We start from the raw sequence: 19,447 nt of genomic DNA, 5'->3' as shown, positions 1-19,447 counted from the left end.
TGGTATTTTACTTACTTGTCAAGAAGACAGAGGTAGAGCTGTTGAGATTACCAACAGGACACTGAGTACCCAGTGCTCACCTCCTTTTAAAATATACTGATGGATAATGCAAAGATACAGAAACCCTGTATCAGTCTATCTGGTTATTCACATACCTTGTTTTCTTGACCTGAATGCTGCTACTGAGTTTCTCCAGCACATATTCACCAGTGTCATGATTAATGATAAGCACGCAGTCTTTCTGATAAGGCCGTTTGTTCCCCTTGAACACAGTCATTGGTGGTGTAGATCCCTAAATGCCACAAAAGTGTAAGACGATTAATCCAGACACACCAGTTAAATATTTACAAATGACCACCTCATCAAATCTTTTATCAGAGCTACTCAAATAGAACAGAATAAACAGATTTCTATTTTAATTCCTCTGGCTTTCTAGGCAAAAAGAAAGGGGAAATAATAATATACCAAGAATCTGTAACTGTGCAACTGCTTCTCAATAATCGAGAAAGGTAATAATAATTTGCAAAGTTACTATACATTTTTCTAAGGACTGAAGGTATGTTACAAATAATGGCAAGATGTGAACTGATAAAAATAGATTAGCCATTACTCAGTATTACACTGAGTAGAACTTTCACTATGAAAGTAAAACCAGTAAGTGATCTCTGTATTTCCTTATAATTTCAGAGTCCAGGGCTTCCCCTCAGGCCAAGTAACCAACAGAGCATTCTCTAAGGACAGCTCATTATTCTGCCTGGCTCAGAGTAAGTACATTATGCTACTCACCTCCCTAAGCCCCTCAACTGCTACCCTGTTGCTCTCAGACCAAAAAATAAAATCTTTAAACCAGACACCTGTCCCTTCTGCCTCAACCTGGACCACTCAGCCCTCAGTTCTGTGGAATCCAGAGCAGAAGGCGGCTGGCCTCTCTCCGATTCTCAAGCTCTTTCTCACAGGGCTTTAATGAGGCTTCTGCCTACATCCTGCCCCTTCTCGTTCAATTACTCAACCTTCAAATCTGCTCAAAAGTCACTTCCTTAGAGAAACCTTCCCTGATTTTCTGCAGTTTTTTTATATTTAATTCTAGACCATAAGCTCCCCAAGGGCAAGAAAAGTACTTAAGTTGCTTAAGACTGTATTCTAGGTGCTTAGTAAGGGGCCAGCACACAGTAAGTGCTCAATTAATATCTGACATAAATAAAAATTGATATTTGACAACTATAGGATTTAATCTCATATAGAATAAAAAGACTGCTTGGCTCTTTGACTCGCTATTCATAGGGTAAAAACTTAGAGATGGAAGGGACCTTAGAGACCATTTATCTAACCTCTTCATTTTACATTTGGCGAAGGAAGATCCAAGGGGAGATGATGTAACCTGCCAAAGGCAACAAGTAACAAAACAGCAGTTGGAACTGGCAGACAAGTAATCGTTCCTCCTCCACGTGAAGCTTCTCGTCCAGAGCCTTTTCATTCTATCACTGGTTACCAAGACCTTATTATGTTCCAGCACCAGACTGTGACATGCAGTGACACATGTACATTAAGAGTATTTTGTTTGATCCTTCAGGCTTTCTGATTACAGTGTTGCCTTGGGCAAAGCTTCAAACAAATCTCTCTGCAAGGTATTTCAACTTAGCTTTTAACTGGGTTCCTCATCCCTAAATGAGCTGACTGCTCTGTTACTCTGGTTCTCGCTTGAAACCTTCAGCCTGGACTTCACCTTTTGCCAGGTATTTGAAGTATGTCAATCCTGTTCCTGCCTGCCTTAACTCTTGGCTTGCCTGTGCCATTCTCCTAAACTGGTGTCGCTATAAATCAACATAGCATCTAGGGCTTTGCTCTTTGGGGGGAGGGGGGAGCTATGCAGCTCTAAAAGAGGGGTCAGGGATCCAGAAAGGAACATCATCTACATTGTAGCAAATGGGAGAAAAGGGAACTTGGGGAAAATGGCAAAGAATCATTTTTACTCAAGCACCTAGGAAGCATGAATTCCATCCAACCCCACCCCCAAAATCCCTTTTCTCCTTACATTGGAACTTTAGAAATCTCAAGGTTTTCACATAGTAGGCAATTCAAATGGCAATACATAGAATATGAGGATTCACTGTGATTCCACAGTGCATAAACTTACAGGGATATGTGGTAATGTAATTGTGACTTCATCTCCTTTGCCAACCTGAAGCTCTCCTTCACAAGAAGTATCTATAGATGCTGGCTTAAAGTCATCTAAAGGGAAAAGCAAAAGAGCATTTATCCAACAAGTTACTTATACTAAGCCTCCTGGGTATTCTTATTTAAAAAGTTAAAATTTTTGTCACTCCAGATAAATGGAAAATACAAACTTAGAATTTAAAAACAAAACAAAACAAAAAAAACCAATAAACTATTTCATTGTGGAAAACCCCACATATACAAAAACGAGAGAATAGTACAATGAGCCCCTGTGTACTGTCACCCGGCCTCAATAATTACCAAGTCAGGGACAATCTTGTTTTATCTATACCTCCCACATACTTTTCCTCCCATCCCCACTGGATTGTTTTGAAGAATAAAAAAGCTAAAATTCATAAACCCATTAAGCAAAGATACTCCCTTCTCCCAAGAGATAGATGAAAATGAATGCCTGATTATCCATAAGGTGTTTTATCAGGGTTGTATACAGGATCAAAAGTAACAGCATAGGGCGCCTGGGTGGCTCAGTGGGTTAAGCCGCTGCCTTCGGCTCAGGTCATGATCTCAGGGTCCTGGGATCGAGTCCCGCATCGGGTTCTCTGCTCAGCAGGGAGTCTGCTTCCTCCTCTCTCTCTCTGCCTGCCTCTCTGCCTACTTGTAATCTCTCTCTGTCAAATAAATAAATAAAAATCTTTAAAAAAAAAAAAAAAAAAAAAAAAAAGTAACAGCATATTAAGAAGACTGTTACTGTTAAGCCCTATATAAAACATGAATGACATAAGCTGATTTCATTTTGCATAGAAATAAAATTAGGATTTGCCACACTCAAGTTCCTAGCTTTAACAAAAATGCTCTTGTGAAAGTACAGAGAACTATACCTCCAAAGGTTAATCTTGCCCATCTCTCTCAGCTGCTGCTGAAGTACAACATGAATAGCCATCTTACTCCATTTTGACATACACTAGCCTCAGACTGCAGGTCAGGTGCTTATGTGAAGTATCCCAAATTCCACACTGCCCCTCACGCTACTAAACCATCGACCTAGGACATTGCTCAGGAAATGATGCTCTTATCATAATCCCAATATCCTCCCTCTGAAAGAGCCGATCTGCTGTCAGTAATGATACGGCAGGTGACCACAGAAAGATGGAACTTCATTATCTAACACGCCCTCTTCCAATGTACTGAGTCACATTTATTAGCTCCTTAGACAAAAACAAGTCTTCGCCAGCATTAGCACTACCAAGACGGGAAGCCAGGAGCTTGTGAATCACACAGGGAAGCTCAGTCAGCCAAACTTTACCCTGGACATAGACATGCCCTCCCTCAACAGACAGAGTCTGTAATCATGTAGAAAAGGAAGGTCCAGCATAATAACTATGTGGACGTTCTTTATGCCTCCTCTCCTCTGCTTCCAAACATAGCTCAAGCTTTAACTTATTCCAGGCTCAAGAATTCTAATTTTATTCTCCACCCACATGGGACTCGGAGTTGAGTTAAAGTCTGGGTAGTAGAGGTGACCTCAAAAGACAAAAAGCAGAGTCAAACGAGGCACGGAAAGCTGGAAGGGGAAGCCCTGACGGAACGCACAGAGGATGCGAATTCTTTGGTTGCGGAGGGGAGTAAGCGCAAACTTAAGTGACCAGAACAAAGACGAAGGAGGAAGAAGGCTAAGGAAGACACGGAAGAAGAGAGTGGAATAGGAGGGAGTCGATGAGGCTCACAAGCAAACGGGAAAGACTCCTTTAAAAGTGGAGGACCCTGTAGGGTCATCAGAAAGGGGGATGGCTTAGAGGGAGAGCTGGAGTCTGACGTGGTGTCACAGTATTTCGGTAATAAAGAGGATTAAGTTTCGTATAAGGAAGGGCTGGGTGGGTGGACGAAAAAGAAGGGGCGAATAGCCTTCGGAAGAAGTATGTGGGACCACAAGACAGAAGAATAGTCGGGAGTGGCGAAAGGTTTGGTTGGGAGTGAGTTGGAAAAGGTCGGGGGTGGGGGGCGATCAAGGTCCCGGACGATCTCAGGTAGGAGAGAAGGGAGCTGACGTAGGCAGGGCTTCCTGGGCTTTGGAGGGCCGAGGGAAGAGGGAAAAGTCGGGTTGGCTAGAGGCGAGCGCAGCGGCCGAAGGGAACCGAGGGGAGCGCGGGCTTACAGCGAATGGTGTGGAAAGAGGCCCGCGGCCGCTTCTCGAAGCTCTCTCCGAGCCGCAAGCAGTGCTCCTCGCGATCCAGCAGCGGGTTCACGGTCCCGTTCATGGCCCCGCACGAGTCTCGCGCCCGGACCGGCACTCTTCTGACGCGGCCGCGGCCCGAGCTTCCCGCGCCAACGTACAGGGGAAAGACGCTCCCGGGACTGCGATCCGCCGCGCACCGCGAGCCCAGCCGGCGCCCACCCGGGGCGGGAAGCAGAGCCTTTTCTCCGCGCCGGGTTGGGGGAGGTCGGCGCGGAAGCAGGGCCGCGGGACTTCCGGCGTCGGGGAGGGACCTCTGGTTTCGTGGCGGAAGTGGCGGGGGCGGTGCCATGGCAAAGGATCCCGCCGGGAGCTGGCCTCCAGGTGTGTTTGTCCCCACGCCGCGGCTTCCCCACTCGGCTTCCGAGGCCCGGGCCGGGCTGAGGGCTGAGTGTGTCCGGTCCTGCCCGTCCAGGTGAATGTAAGAACTGATGACGGTGAGCCCGAGCGCGGCGAACTAGTTGAACACGGGTCTGAGAGCCAGGGTGGCCGGCTCTGCGCGGGCCCTGGCGGCCAGGGCCGCCTCGTTTCTCCCGAGCGCCCTGAGCCCGACGGATCCTGCCCTGCGCGTCATTGGCCTCTTCTCCTTCGCGCATTAATGGAGAAGCAAGAGCCTCAGCCTCTTGGGAAGAGACGCCCCCTCTGGTTCGTGAGACAGCTTCTTGGGAGTGCGATCAGAGACGCAGATCGCCGGGCTTGGCTCCTAATGCCCCTCCTCTCCCCACCCCACCCCCAAAGTGAGTGTCTGACTCTTGGGAAACGATGACCCCACTTGACCACCCATCCCCAGATCAGGGAGCGCTCGTGGTGGGAAGTCGCCCCTTTCACGGGCCCCGAAATAGATGCGTTTTCTCCCCAAGGTTTCTCAGTCAATTCTTGGGCATGTCTCTTCTATATCGGTTTAGTTCGTGGTGTCACGGTATTTCGGTAATAAAGAGGATTAAGTTTCTAATAGTTGATATAATAGTTGACTTGTTCTGGTTTGAACTATAGTTGGGTGCGTGAGAGCGCTGGTCACTGAAGGTGAGCTCTCTGAAGGTAGGCACTGTGTATGTGTATTTCTATGTCTTTGTGACCGACCTCTTGTGTAATGGGCCTGGTTTAGTGTAGAGTCAGCGTCTAGGAAATGGTGAATTGAACTGTTTGGTGGAAGAACTGTTCTAGAACCACTAACCCAGGGTCTCAAAAACTTCTAGAACCAAGAACCGGAACCACCTCCTTTTTCTTGCAAAGCAACCGATGCTGCCTGAGGCTTGAACCCAACCTGAGAAACCACATATGAAAAACCCTGCCTGTGTTTGCAGTATCAGCTTGAATTCCTCAGGTTATTCTGGGATGGAGACTCTTCAGCAGTGTTAAATATTTTACCATAAATTTAGGAGATGGCTTCTTTACAAAGGAAAGGGCTGCAGGCAAGGATTCTCAGCTCTGAAGAAGAAGAGAAACTGAAAAGAGATCAGGCTTTGGTGTCTGATTTTAAGCAGCAAAAACTGGAAAAAGAGGCTCAGAAGAACTGGGACCTTTTTTACAAAAGAAATAGTACTAACTTCTTCAAAGATAGACACTGGACCACAAGAGAGTTTGAGGAGCTCAGATCATGTAAAGAGGTAAGCTAATTTGCACCTTATTTGAGTTGTTTTTCGTTTAAAATGTGAAGAGGAACATTGGGGAGGGTATGTGCTATGGTGAGTGCTGTGAAGGGTGTAAGCCTGAGGATTCACAGACCTGTACCCCTGGGGCAAATAATACATTATATGTTAATAAAAATAATTTTTTTTTTAAATGTAAACAGGAGTGTTTATTGCGTTCCAGAGAGGAATGTGAGGTAGAAAATTTACAAAGCTTGTCAAAATGCTTTGTTCCTTAGAAATACACGGTTTGGTTTCAAGTAGTTTTAGTGGTTTCAGGGTTATATAATTCATAGGAAAGAGAGCTTTAGTAGATATGTTCTACTTCTTAAAGTCAGTCTGAAAGTTGTAAATGTTAATTTCATACGGGGTGACTTCCGTGACAAATAGCTTCAGAATAAAGATGATCAACACTTTACCATGGCCCTTTTTTAGAACTTTAAATGTGTTCTCTAATTTAAGCCTTGTAAAAACACTGTTGAGGTAGGCATCATGATTATTTCCACTTGCCAGTGAAAGTGAAGCACAAAGCTGTTTAAGTGATTTGGCCAGTGATAGAACACAGGTTGGGGGAGGAGATTTCAGAGCAAGCAGTTTAGTCCCAGAACCCGTTTTCTTAGCCTTTATGCTGTTTTCTCACCATACCAAACTACCCAATGTTGGATGACAAGTGAGGTGTCAGTATTAACTTAGGTTATCAGTTCATTTGTTTATTGTTGATGGGGGGCATGGTGGGGGCGGACACCTTGTCTCTCACCTTCTGAGGCATTATACTTAGAGTACAGTTTGTTTCTCTGTGATGCAAATGTAGCATGTTATGACTTTGGGTCCTCTTTCCTTAGTTTGAAGATCAAAAATTGACTATACTTGAAGCTGGCTGTGGTGTTGGGAACTGCTTATTCCCACTTTTAGAAGAAGATCTGAATATCTTTGCCTATGCCTGTGATTTTTCTCCAAGAGCGGTTGAATACGTCAAGGTTGGTGCTCCATGCATGTGTTCTGTTGTGTTGCTAATTTCTTAGATTTTTCTGACCTCCCACCTTTCTACTCATATGCCTAATTCCTGTCCTCTCTTTGAAGCTAACCAGCTGTGATCACCATGAATTTGGTTTTTTCTGATCACATACATATATAGTACCTGCAAAAACATAGCTTTTTTCAGAAAGGTAGAGTTACCAAAATGACACCCAGATTTACTGATTGCCAACATTTTGCCACATTTGCTTTATACACTTACTTCTTTGCTGAACTATTTTAAAGATTTTACTTATTTAGTAATTTAGAGATGCAGAGAGGGACAACATGCCCACGCAAGTGTAGGGAGGGACAGAGGAAGAGAGAGAGCTTTTTATTTATTTATGTTTTAAAAGATTTTATTTATTTATTTGAGAGAGACAGTGAGAGAGGGAATACAAGCAGGGGGAGTGGGAGAGAGAGAAGCAGGTTTCCCGCCAAGCTGGGACCCCAATATGGGGCTCGATCGCAGGATGCTGGTATCACAACCTGAGCTGAAGGCAGAGGCTTAACCCACTGAGCCACCCAGGTGCCCCAGAGAGAGAACTTTTTAAACAGACCCTGTGCTGAGTGAGTGCAGAGCGCCACAAGGGGCTTGATCTCAGTGATACTAGGTCATGATCTGAGCTCATATCAAGAGTTGAACACCTGACTGAGCTACCCAGATGCCTCTGCTGAACTATTTTAAAGTAAAGTAGAGATGTCAGGACACTTCCCTCCTAAATATGTCTGCATACATACTCAAAAAAATAAGGGCTTTTTCTGTATAACTGCAATACACTTATTATATCTACCAAAAGTAATTATAACCTTCAAATGTCATTAATACCCAGTACAGATTCAGATTTACTCAAATAGTCCTAGGTGTCTTTTTTTTTTTTAATTATTTTATTTTTCCAGTGTTCCAAGATTCATTGTTTATGCACCACACCCAATGTTCCATGCCATACATGTCTTATAGCTGCATTTAGTCAAGGACTACATCTTGTACTTCTTCATGTATCTTAAATCTCCTTAGTCTAAAACGTTCCTGCCCTTGACCTTTTCCCCACTGGCATTGAGTTTTTGGAGAGCAAGCCATTTTCTGTAATGCGGTCCCACATTCCAAATTGGTCTGATTGTTTATTCATATCATTGTTCAACTTATTTCTTTATCAACTGTTTTTCCTGTAAACTAAAAGTTAGATTTAAATCAGGTAAAATATTTTTGGCAAAAATACTATATAGGTGATGTTGTATCCTTGATACTACATCTTGTAGTTAATGTCTGATAACCTCACTATAAGTGATGCTTTAGTGTTGATCATTGGGTTAAGGTAGTAACTACCTAATTCCTACCTAAAAGGTAGCTTCCTAAGGGGTACAAATATTTACCTTTTGCCATTAACAAATATGTGGGGGATACTTTTTCAAATACTTAATTTTCCATCAACCTTTCATAGTTTTAGCATCCATTAGAAGTTTTGTTGTTTTATTTTTTTAATTAAAATATTTTATTTATTTGAGAGAGAGACAGTGAGAGAGAGCATGAGTGAGGAGAAAGTCAGAGGGAGAAGCAGACTCCCTATGGAGCTGGGAACCTGATGTGGGACTCAAGCCAGGGACTCCAGGATCATAACCTGAGCTGAAGGCAGTTGCTTAACCAACAGAGCCACCCAGGCACCCCTGTTGTTGTTTTTTAAGATTTTGTTTATGTACTTACTTTAAAGAGAAAGTAAGTTTCAGGGGGGTTTGTGGGCAGAGGCAGATGCAGAAGGAGAGGAACATACTAACTCCAATTGAGCATGGAGCCAAGTATGGTACTGATCCCCAAAACCCCAAGATCATGACCTGAGCCAAAATCAGAGAGTTGGACAATGAACCCACTGAGCCACCCAGGCTCCCCTAGAAGTTTTATTAATAATAGTATCACATTGTACTGTAACTTGCTTTCTTCACTCCACATCATATCTTAGTACATGTAGGTCTACCATATTTTATGTGTTGTAGTATTCCATAGGATGGATATACTATAACAGTTACCTGTTGGTATTTGTTTAAATCACTTCTAATTTTTTACTCTTACAAATAGAGTTAATATAATCAGCATTATGCATTGCTCTCCAAAACACGTGTGTATACTTTTCTCTATGGAAGAATTCCTTGGAGAGAAAGCATACACATTTAAATTTTAATGTTTCATATACGTTTTTTAAAATTTAATATATAAATTTTAACGTATAGCTACCATTCTAGCTACATCCTCACCATTTCTTTTTTAAAGATTTTATTTGACAGCAAAAGAGAGCATGCACGCAGGAGTCGTGGGGGGCTCAGAGTGATGGGGGGCATGGAGGCAGAGAAGAAGCAGGTTCCCCACTGAGCAGGGAGTGGGGGAGGAAGTAGGACTCCGTCTCCCCTGAGATCATAACCTAAGCTATAGGCAGATGCTTAACCTACTGAGCAGTTCAGGTACCCTTGCTCTCACCATTTGATATCAGTTTTTTTATATCTCCCAATCTCATGGGCAAAAAGTAATATTTCATATTTTAATATTTATTCCTTATATATGTAACTAGGCATTAATTTTTCTTGTGATTGTGAGTTCTTTTATTCCACATATATTTATCGAGAGCCTCATATGTCCCAGTTTAAGGGGATTAAGTAGTAAACAAAACGCTGAGATTAAATAGTAAACAAAATACAAAAGAACCGCAGATGGGGTTTGCATTATACAATGAATTGTCTCTTCATAACCTGTGCTCTTTTTTTTCTGTCATTTTCTTATCTTTATGGTGTATTCTGAATATTGTTGGATTTTTTTGCAAACATTTGTAGTTAGCATTTATGGTATTGTCTTTTTTCTTCTTTTTAAGATTTTATTATTTGACACAGAGAAATCACAAGTAGGCAGAGAGGCAGAAGCAGGCTCCCTGCTGAGCAGAAAGCCTGATGCGGTCCTCGATCCCAGGACCCTGAGATCATGACCTGAGCTGAAGGCAGAGGCTTAACCGGCTGAGCCACCCAGGCGCCCTTGGGTATTGTCTTTTGATAGAATTTAAATTATGTGCAAATTTATTAATCTTTTCCTTTCAAGGTTCTAAGCTTTTATGTCTTGTGTAGGAGTTTTGTAACTATGTGTGTGTGTGTGTATATGTATATATATATATATTTTTTTAAGTTTTGGTTATGTTTTTTAATAGATTAATTTTCCAGATTAGGAAAAAAATTCTGGCCACTATTTCTTCAGCTCTGTTCTCTTTTCTTCTGAGATTCATTACATATATGTTAAACTATTTGCTGTTGTCCCACAGCTCTCAGATGGTGTTTTGATGTTTTATTTTTTAATTTTTTTTTTCTCTTTGTATTTTCAGTTTGTATAATTTCTTTCATCCTATCATCAAGTGCACGGTTTCCTTCTTAAGCAGTAAGCTTTGATGAACCTTTAGGCAGCATTCTTCATTTTTGTTACTATGTTTCCTAATTTTAGTATCTCTAAGATTCTTTTTGTAGTTTCTATTTCTCTGCTGAAATTACCTATCTGATCTTGAATTTTATCTTTTTCATTAGAGCTTTTAATATTAATCACAGTTATTTTATTTTTTATTTATTTTTTTTTTAAAGATTTTTTCTTTATTTATCTGACAGATCACAAGTAGGCAGAGAGGCAGGCAGAGAGAGAGGAGGGAGCAGGCTACCTGCAGAGCAGAGAGCCCAACGCGGGGCTCGATCCCAGGACCCTGGGATCATGACCCGAGCCGAAGGCAGAGGCTTAACCCACTGAGCCACCCAGGTGCCCCTAATCACAGTTATTTTAAATCCTCAAACTTTAGTTCCTGTATCAATGTCATAGTTGAGTCTGATTCTGCTGATTGCTTTATCTCTCCAGTTTTTTCCTGCCTTTTGGTATGCCTTGTAGTCTTTTGCTGAAAGACAGATATGTTAGAGAGGGGAGTGGGATACTGAGGTAATAAGGATTTGTAATAATCTGGACAGGAGTTGAGCTGTGTTTGAAATCTACTGTTGCTATAGTTACCTGTGAGGTTTATTGTTGTTATGGACACCAGAGACTTCAGACTCCTCTGGTGACTTGGTTCATGTCTCTCCTTTTGGCTTTGGGTCTTCTCATTATACTGTTCCTCGTAAAGAGCCAGTCTCTCACAGCTTTCCTAGCTGCAGTCCACTGTTGTTATTAGCACTGGGCACTTGTTGGTAAGGTGTGGAAGAGGGGATTATTATCTGATTCTCAGTTTCTGAACTGCATAGTGGGCCTGTGTCCCAGCATGTGATCTTCACAAGTATGTCTGCTGCTCCACAGCTAGAGCTTTTCTCTCCCTTCCCTCCATCAGGAGGTATATACTTATATCCTCCTTTCTGGTGTTGAGGTCATTCTCCCTTCAGATTAAGACTAGGTTTGGGGCACATGGCTGGCTTAGTTGGAAGAGCATACAACTCCTGATCCTGGGGTTGTGAGCTGGAGCCCAATATTGGGTGTAGAGATTACTTAAAAAAACAACCAACAAAAAACACCAACTTAGAAAAAAAGATTGAAACTGGGTCTGAGCAGAGTATTTTCCTTCCCCCAGTGGCATTCTATCAGTACCTTAAGGCTGTAGGCCTCAGATGACCTTTCCCCTGCATTTTAAGTCTTCTTCCTTAAAGGAGATTAGAAAGGCCATCCTCTTTTCGAGCCCCATGATGTCCCCAGAGGAAGCACCTATAAGAGGAGGGGAACACCTCTGTTACTTCAGCCCCCAGGGACTTCACACTATAACAGCCACACTCATTCTCCAGCTATTTACCAAATTTCTAGTTTTATCTTTCCAGTGGGGAGGCTTCTGCCTCAGGGAAGCAAATAAATGCCTGGGTTCTGTCTCACCCAGAAGGCACTTCTCTGTCTACATATTTTGGGATGGCTAGTGGTTCTTTGGCCTCTGTTCTTTGTTGGGTTCACCAAAATGTCATTACTTTGCTGTCTGTCCATCTTTTTTCTTACTATAAGGATGGGAGCTACATTTTTATACCGCTGTATATCTTTGAACTGAAACCAGAACGGTAACCAATCATCCTTTAACACAAGTGTGGAACTAGTTGTTCAAACACAATAAATTGAATAAGAAATTCATTTCCTTTCCTGATAATTGCCACCTTTATTATCTATGTTTTTTTATATACTTGTCATCTTTGTCACCTGTCTTTTGTCATACACAATACTAAATTCCTCTATATAGAGGGGCTCTGTGTTGGGAACTCTGTTCTGTCTCAGTGATTTATTTGTCCCCATTCTCAAACCTCACTGTTTTAGTACTACATTTTGTAATAAGTTTTTGATGTCAGGAGTGTACCTCCTCCTCAAATCAGTTTAAAAGTTTTTTTGCTTCCAGATGAATTAAATTTGCCTTGTCAAGTTTCTAGAAATCTGCTGGGATTCTGTTGAGATCATATTGGATTTAGAAGTGGAATTGACATCATTTCAGTATTGAATCTACCCATCCATTACCTTTGTGTTTATTCAAGTCCTTATTTATACTACAGAAAAGACTAATATTTTTTTATAATGCTCTTGTTACACCCTACAATTTATGATACTCTTTTTTTTATGATACTCTTTCTTGATGATACTCTTATGTATTATCTTTTATTGTAATGCTCTTAAACCCACCATCCACCATGTACAAGAACACAGTTGTGGCAAAGGAAAAGAAAAGAAAAGTTAGGTATACTTAGCTTGCTGCCTCAAGGGAAAATATGCCCAAAGAACTGTGGGAGCATCTTCGTGAGTAGATTTGGAAGTGCTTGTGAAAGGATTTAGATTTGTAGGAGGTGATTCAAAGGAGGATTAAAGAAGCAATAGGTCAGTTTGCCCTTACCATCCCTTTAGAAATATGTACTTCTAAAATGATCAGCTTTGAATATGTAATAGTTTGTGTCCCCTCCTCAGTTAAAGGTGATTTGTTAAAATGAAATCTTGCCCCCATAGCGATATTGTCTACTACATGCTTTAGTGTACAAATGCTACGTTACTCAGTTTTACCCAGTAACAAAGTGATACTTGATTTTTGTGCACCAGTGGAAATAGGATCTCTTTTTAATTTTTTTCCATTGAATCTCCTTTTGATGCTGTATTTTTCTATGTGTGTGTCAACATGGATGTTGCGTTAAAATTCTTTTATTTTTCCCCTCTTCTCTAGCAAAATCCTTTATACAACGCAGAAAGATGCAAGGTATTCCAGTGTGATCTAACCAAAGATGACCTTCTGGAACATGTGCCCCCAGAGTCTGTGGATGTTGTCTTATTGATATTTGTACTCTCTGCTGTTCACCCTGATAAGATGCACCTTGTCTTAAAAAATATTTACCAGGTTAGTGATTTGGAGCCTAGAGGTTGGACATCCTGATTTTGCTTACCTCCCTTCTGAGGCTCATGCCTAGATTTACAGAGTCTCCTCATTCTCACTAGGGGTAGGCCATGTAGTCAGTATATGGCAGGAAAAATAGTATCCTCAGGGGACAGTCTGTTAGCATAAGAATCTGAATTCTGAAGAGGTGGCTACCAGTGATTTCACTGATAAAGGGTTTCAGGGACTGGGAGAAGTATGAGATAGGGACAGAATAAGGAGTATCTAGAACTTTATGGGGATGAGAGGGCCTACTGTCAGTACTTCCTTTCAGGATTACAGGGAGGTCCTAATCAGCTCAAAAAGACAAGAAAAAAAAGATGGAGAAAAAAACAAGGATGAGAGACAAAACTCATTATTTGTAGATAATATAATTGTCTGACTAGAAAATATTGAAAGACTACAAAAGTGTAAGATGAATGTAATGTACTTATAAAACGTACTGAGCTATATACCTAAAAAAGAGTAACATGTATTGTGCAATTTTACTTTTCCATTTAGTATTATACATTTTATTAATTTTTTTGTTTGGCTGTTTTGGAGTTTTTTGGTAGGGTGTTCTGCCCCGCCCCACCCCCGCCAAGGATTCTAAGTTTACTTGAAAGAACAAAGGGTCAGAACACTCCTGACAAAGAATGAGATGGGAGAGATTGATACCCTACCAGATATACCAGATATAAGGACTTACTGTTGCAGTGATTAAGACAGAATAGTGTTGGCAGAGGGACAGACAAATTGAATGTGATAGCTTAAAAATCAATCCATGAGTAAATAGAAATTGGCTGTATGATGGAGGTGACAATGAAGATCACTGGGAAAAGGACTGTTGAGTGAGTGGCTACCGGGACCACTGTGTGTCCATGCAGGAGAGAATGAGATTACCCTGCTCATATCCTCCACAAAAGTCATTCTCAGGTGAATTAAAGACTTAAATGGGAAAGATAAAAGTTTAAGCCTTTCAGAAGAAAATATAGGAAAGTATCTTTATGACTTCTGAGTGGGGAAAATTTTCTCAAGACCCGAAGCATTGTAAGCATAAACATGATTATAATAAAAGTAGGAGTTTCTGTTCTTCAAAAGACAATATTATACAAAGGAATTTAAAAACAACTTGGGAAAAGTAATTTGAAGTCTGTAGAACTGACGAAAGGTTAGCATCCAGAATATGTGAGGAATTCCTGTGTAAGAAAGGGAAGCAAATTAATAGAAGAGTGGCAGACATGAATAGTTGTTTTATTGAAGAGAACACACCTACGAAAAGATAACCTCAGTAACCCAGGAAATGTAGAATAAACCTCCAGTGAGACTCTGTTAGATTTGCCAGAATTAAGTCTGACAAAGCCAAGTGTTGTTGAGGGTATGCCTATTCTTGTTTTAAATGAAAACATAGTAATACTATCTATAGTTTAATAGTAATGAAGTGTTAATATATATATTTTTAATTGAGATGATCTGTCTCAATCCACACTTGTCCCCTGGCCCCCATTCTAACCTTTCTTTAGTAGCAAATTCCATTTCAGCAATCCTTCCTATTTTTACCCCTAATAGAAATCTTTTATCTGCTGATCTGGAATGAGTTCACAGCACTAGTGGATTGCGTGCTCCCTGCCTCATACATAGTGCCTGGCTCGTTGATTTGAAATTATGTGCTTCATCAGGAAATTACCAGAAGGAGAAGCGATCTCTCAGCCTCTGACAATAATAAGACAGACACCCTTGGGGCAGCTCTGAAGCCTTGCATGAGCAACCACAGTAATAATCTGTTTTAAGGTAGATGTGATTACTGTAGAGTATTAACACCAGAGAATTTTTTAAACTACATAAGTTTAAACTGAAAGATAACCTTAAAGTTGAATTCCATCATTTTTGGAATAGAATAATGAAGTAAAAATAGACAAAATTCTGTCACCAGAAGACCTGGGTATTTGCCAATGCCACCAACTTGCCTTCAAACCTCAGGCAAGTCACTTTGACTCTGAGCCTTACTTGCTGTAAAGCAGGTGTAACAGACCTGCCCTACCCTACTTTTGGGGGGTGTTTGGAGAGTGAGGGAACATAACAGTAAGAAATTCCTGGTTAGCTATACAGCGCCAGGATTAAAGGAGGCATTAGTATCAAACTTAACTATTTTACACACAGGAAAATTCAGGGATGAAATTATTTGCTCAGGGTCATTCAGCTAGTTATGGAAGAAGTGGGATATGAATCCAGATTTCCAAATTCCTGAGTGAGTGCTCTTTCTGCTCTCCCTGTAGCCCTTTCTTCATTCTATAATTAAGAATAACTCTTTTTCATATAAATTAAATTTTTCAGAATTTTCTTGGCAACTATTCATATTTTTTAAAATTTAGCATCTCGGACTAAGCTAAGGTAGGATGTATTTATCCAGGAGGCTCTTTATGGACAATATTTAAAACACATGCTTGCATTGATAGAATTTACTAAATGAGAAAATCTGCAGCACACTTGGAAGTATTAGGGACAGTCTTTCCTACTCTATTCAGAAGAGGAAGTACATCAAACTGCATCAAAAATCTGTTGTAATAGTATATGTCATGTTTTAAAAATCATCTTACTGATGTAATGAATCAGAATAAGATTCTGTAACGTCCTCTCTTCCTTGGTAGTGTTAATGTCGCTTGAAGGAATTCTCACATAAAAAGCAAATGTCACAATGTGTACCGCTTTTCATTCTGAAAAGCATATGGTGTTTGCTTTGTAAGATAGAGGTGGTTGTACCTACATCCTGCTGAAGCCACCTCCCGGTTTTTGAGACACCTATCTCTGAAAGGCCTTAGTGAGGGACTCCCAGCTGGGCCTGCCGCTGATCCCCTTCCCTGCACTACTGCACTGGCCTGAGGGTGTTCTACCAAGAAGCACAGTGCAAGGGAAGAATACTCAGTTACCCCTCCCCCCGTAGCCTCTCTTTCTTGTCAGTAGTTTGGATCAATTGGAAATAATACGTCCCCCTACCCCTGACCAGGTCCAGGGCTAAAAGATGTTTCTGATCCTACAGTGTGCTGCCTTTTGACCCAAATGTGAATCTTGACCCCCCCACTTAGTGGCCTCTATGAATCATGGACAAATCACTTACCTGGTGTCAATTTCCTCGTTTCACATGAGGCTAATAGTCCTTCCTCCCTCCTGTCAGAGAAACTGCAGAGTGCTGTCAGCTGTTATTAGTATGGTGGGCACGCTCTGCATAATTTTAGTACAGTGGACCCCAGCTGAGACTCAGAATGAGGAAAGCCAGCAAGAAGCAGTAAAAAGACGAAATGACATATTTTTTTAAAGAGACAGTTTGCCTGCAAGGTCATATACTAGGAGGTGGTTAATAAAATGTTGGGAGAACATGCTTTAAAGAAGATAAGTCTATTTTCATTTAATGTCATTAACATTTTAATTCTGTGACACTAGACCTTATAAGTGCTGAGAAGTATCTCTGCCATGTATGAGGCCCTGTGGGTGTTGCTATACCTTTAGGAGGCCCTTTTTCCTTCATACTATGGATAGTTCAGTCTGGTTCCCTTGTAGGTTATTTTGATCCCTAAACAGTCAGATTTTATTTTAAGTTTTATTGAGCCATCAATATGTTAAGTGCCACCTGCTTTTGTTTCATAGGTATTAAAACCAGGCAAAAGCGTCTTGTTTCGGGACTATGGGCTGTATGATCATGCCATGCTTAGGTTTAGAGCTGGCAGCAAACTTGGAGAAAACTTCTACGCTAGACAAGATGGAACCAGATCATATTTTTTTACTGATGGTAAGGTTAATGAAATTTGCTTTTATTTCTATTTACTTGCATGCATTATCACTGTGGTCCTTGTTGGGGTGGGCGCAGCAACGCAGAGCACACATGCACAGGGTCCTGGCTGGATCCATCTCCAGCATGCACCACTCACCCAGCACCTGGGACGACAGGGACACCGCTCTCACCATGGTGTGCTCACGAGCCTCCTCTGGTGATGGTGTCCTGTTAGCGAGCCTGGGTTAATGGACTAGCTCTGACATGCCACGTGTACGCCCTATCAGGAACTGTGCTGGAAAAGGCGGAGGGCAAAGCAGGATTTTCACATAGTTCAGTCACAAAACAAGTAGGACGGGGCCCCTGGCTGGCTTATTTGGAAGAGCATGCTACTCTTGATCTCAGGGTTATGAGTTCAAGCCCCATGTTGGGTGTAGAGATTACTTAAAAAAAAAAAAAAAAAAAAAGTAGGGCACCTGGGTGGCTCAGTCGTTAAGTATCTGCCTTCGCCTCAGATCATGATCTCAGGGTTCTGGGATCGAGGCCCACTTCGGACTCCCTGCTCAGTGGGAAGCCTGTTTTGCCCTCTTCCAGTCCCCCCGCTTATGCTCCCTCTCTATCTTTCTCTCTCTGTGTGTCAAATTTAAAAAAAAAAAAAAAAAAAAAACCTAAAAAAAAAATAAACTTGGAAACACACACAGAAGTAGGATTGTACAATGTCTGGAAAGTATCTTCCCAGGTCACAAAGGCAAGAAATCTTTGTCTTTGTCTATAAAGGTGTTAAGTACACAAATTTGCTATAAAGGGGTCTTTCAGAAGTCATTTTGATAAAAACATCAAAACACTGATCACCATTTCAGTCTTTATACTTGGTATTTTAAGCCTGCTTAGTGATTTGGACCATAAAATACATATCTTCTTAAACTCTATTTTTATAAACATTTATATGTCTTGAAATGAAATATTCTTCTGGGTTTAGAATGAAATAAGAAATGAGTGATTACCATTAAAACAACTCCACAGTCATAAAAATGTCAGGTGAAAATTAAAAATTTGTTTTAATGTTTCTGATTCATGAAATCTGAGTCAACCAGTTGCAAGTAATTGAGAAGATGCAGTGATGTCTGCAGAGCACATTCTGCAGAGTAGTAATGCTCTTACTAGGAGTATTTTAATCACATAGCCATTCTGTTTGTTTCATTTAACATGTAGTGATGGATTATTGGGGTTAAATTATTGAGGTTAAATAAAGTCACAAAAGTGTCGGGTTTCCCCACTCTGGTCAAAGATGTTCCTCCTTCATGTTCAGATAGATGAGGTGTTTGATGTAAACACACTAAATACATGGAAGACTATGTATAAATATAGCCAGTTTGGAATTGTGTTTTTTTTACTTGAACTTCTGTATTTGGGGTCTTATGATAAGAGGGTAAGGTGGCCATACTGCAGGTTGTCCTTAAACTTTTCTGATTAACTTATCTAGTTGGGGTTTCTATTTTGGTGCAAGAAGACAAGTAGCAGTATATCACTTTCCAAAACAACTCCTATAAATTTTAGCATGGGAGCTTTTTTTACATTAAAAAAATGAAAAAATTAAAAAACAAAACAAAAAAAAACAAAATCCAGAGCACCTGGGTGGCTTAGTGGGTTAAAGCCTCTGCCTTTGGCTCAGGTCATGGTCCTGGGGTCCTGGAATCTGGTCCCATGTCGGGCTCTGCTTAGCAGGGAGCCTGCTTCCCCCTCCCTCCGCCGCCTGCCTCTCTGCCTACATGTGATCTCTATCTGTCAAATAAATAAATAGAATCTTTAAAAAAAAAAAAATTCCTTCCAGCACCCCTGCCCTCCTCTTTACTACTGCAGAGCAAAGGTAGTAGTATCGAGACTGTGAGCATTGTTGATCTGCTTGCCTTACAGAATTCCTGGCTCGGCTCTTTATGGACACAGGTTATGAAGAAGTGGTGAATGAGTATGTGTTCCGTGAAACAGTGAACAAAAAAGAAGGCCTGTGTGTGCCAAGAGTTTTCCTTCAGAGCAAATTCCGAAAGTGTCCTAAGAACCCATCTCCTGTGAGCCTGGGGCTGGATCCCAAGTCCTGACTTGTCACGAGGTTGACGTTTATGCCTCCCCTCATAGAGGAAAGCTTAAAGTCACACTTTATTTTGGATATTTTTATATTTTTCTAAAAATGAGGATGTGTAATTTTTATATTAAAAAGTAGCAAGTGTCTTGTGTGTGTTTTATAGAAATGCAAATAAAATTGCCAGGCCTGAAAAGTAAA

The 19,447-nt window shown here is 41.1% G+C and overlaps 2 protein-coding genes across 13 annotated transcripts in view; one reads left to right on the top strand and one right to left on the bottom strand.

The window, feature by feature from the left end:
• The window catches only part of EAF1 (ELL associated factor 1), a gene marked incomplete at its 5' end in the record, with an annotated part of 14,980 nt that extends 10,283 nt beyond the window's left edge, over positions 1–4,697 (bottom strand). Inside the window, 3 exons of the mRNA XM_082684744.1 lie at positions 156–292; positions 2,135–2,229; positions 4,328–4,697. Coding sequence (XP_082540870.1) covers positions 156–292; positions 2,135–2,229; positions 4,328–4,697 — 602 coding nt within the window. The remainder of the gene's footprint in view (positions 1–155; positions 293–2,134; positions 2,230–4,327) is intronic.
• Positions 3,951–19,447, top strand: METTL6 (methyltransferase 6, tRNA N3-cytidine). Of its 12 annotated transcripts, none has more exons than XM_082684782.1 (6): positions 3,951–4,007; positions 5,602–6,012; positions 6,876–7,010; positions 13,218–13,388; positions 17,046–17,187; positions 19,084–19,447. In XM_082684782.1, the coding sequence occupies exons 2-6, from the start codon at positions 5,788–5,790 to the stop codon at positions 19,263–19,265; spliced, it is 855 nt and encodes a 284-aa protein (XP_082540908.1). In that variant the 5' UTR covers positions 3,951–4,007; positions 5,602–5,787; the 3' UTR covers positions 19,266–19,447. The 12 variants fall into 12 exon arrangements, with proteins under 12 accessions (XP_082540908.1, XP_082540918.1, XP_082540911.1 ...); XM_082684792.1 differs by lacking the exon at positions 3,951–4,007 and adding an exon at positions 4,649–4,729; XM_082684785.1 differs by lacking the exon at positions 3,951–4,007 and adding an exon at positions 4,680–5,142.

Source organism: Mustela nivalis, assembly GCF_964662115.1.
Source record: "Mustela nivalis genome assembly, chromosome: 1".
NCBI classification, from domain to species: Eukaryota; Metazoa; Chordata; class Mammalia; order Carnivora; family Mustelidae; genus Mustela; species Mustela nivalis.
This window is presented reverse-complemented; position numbering and strand designations above follow the sequence as displayed.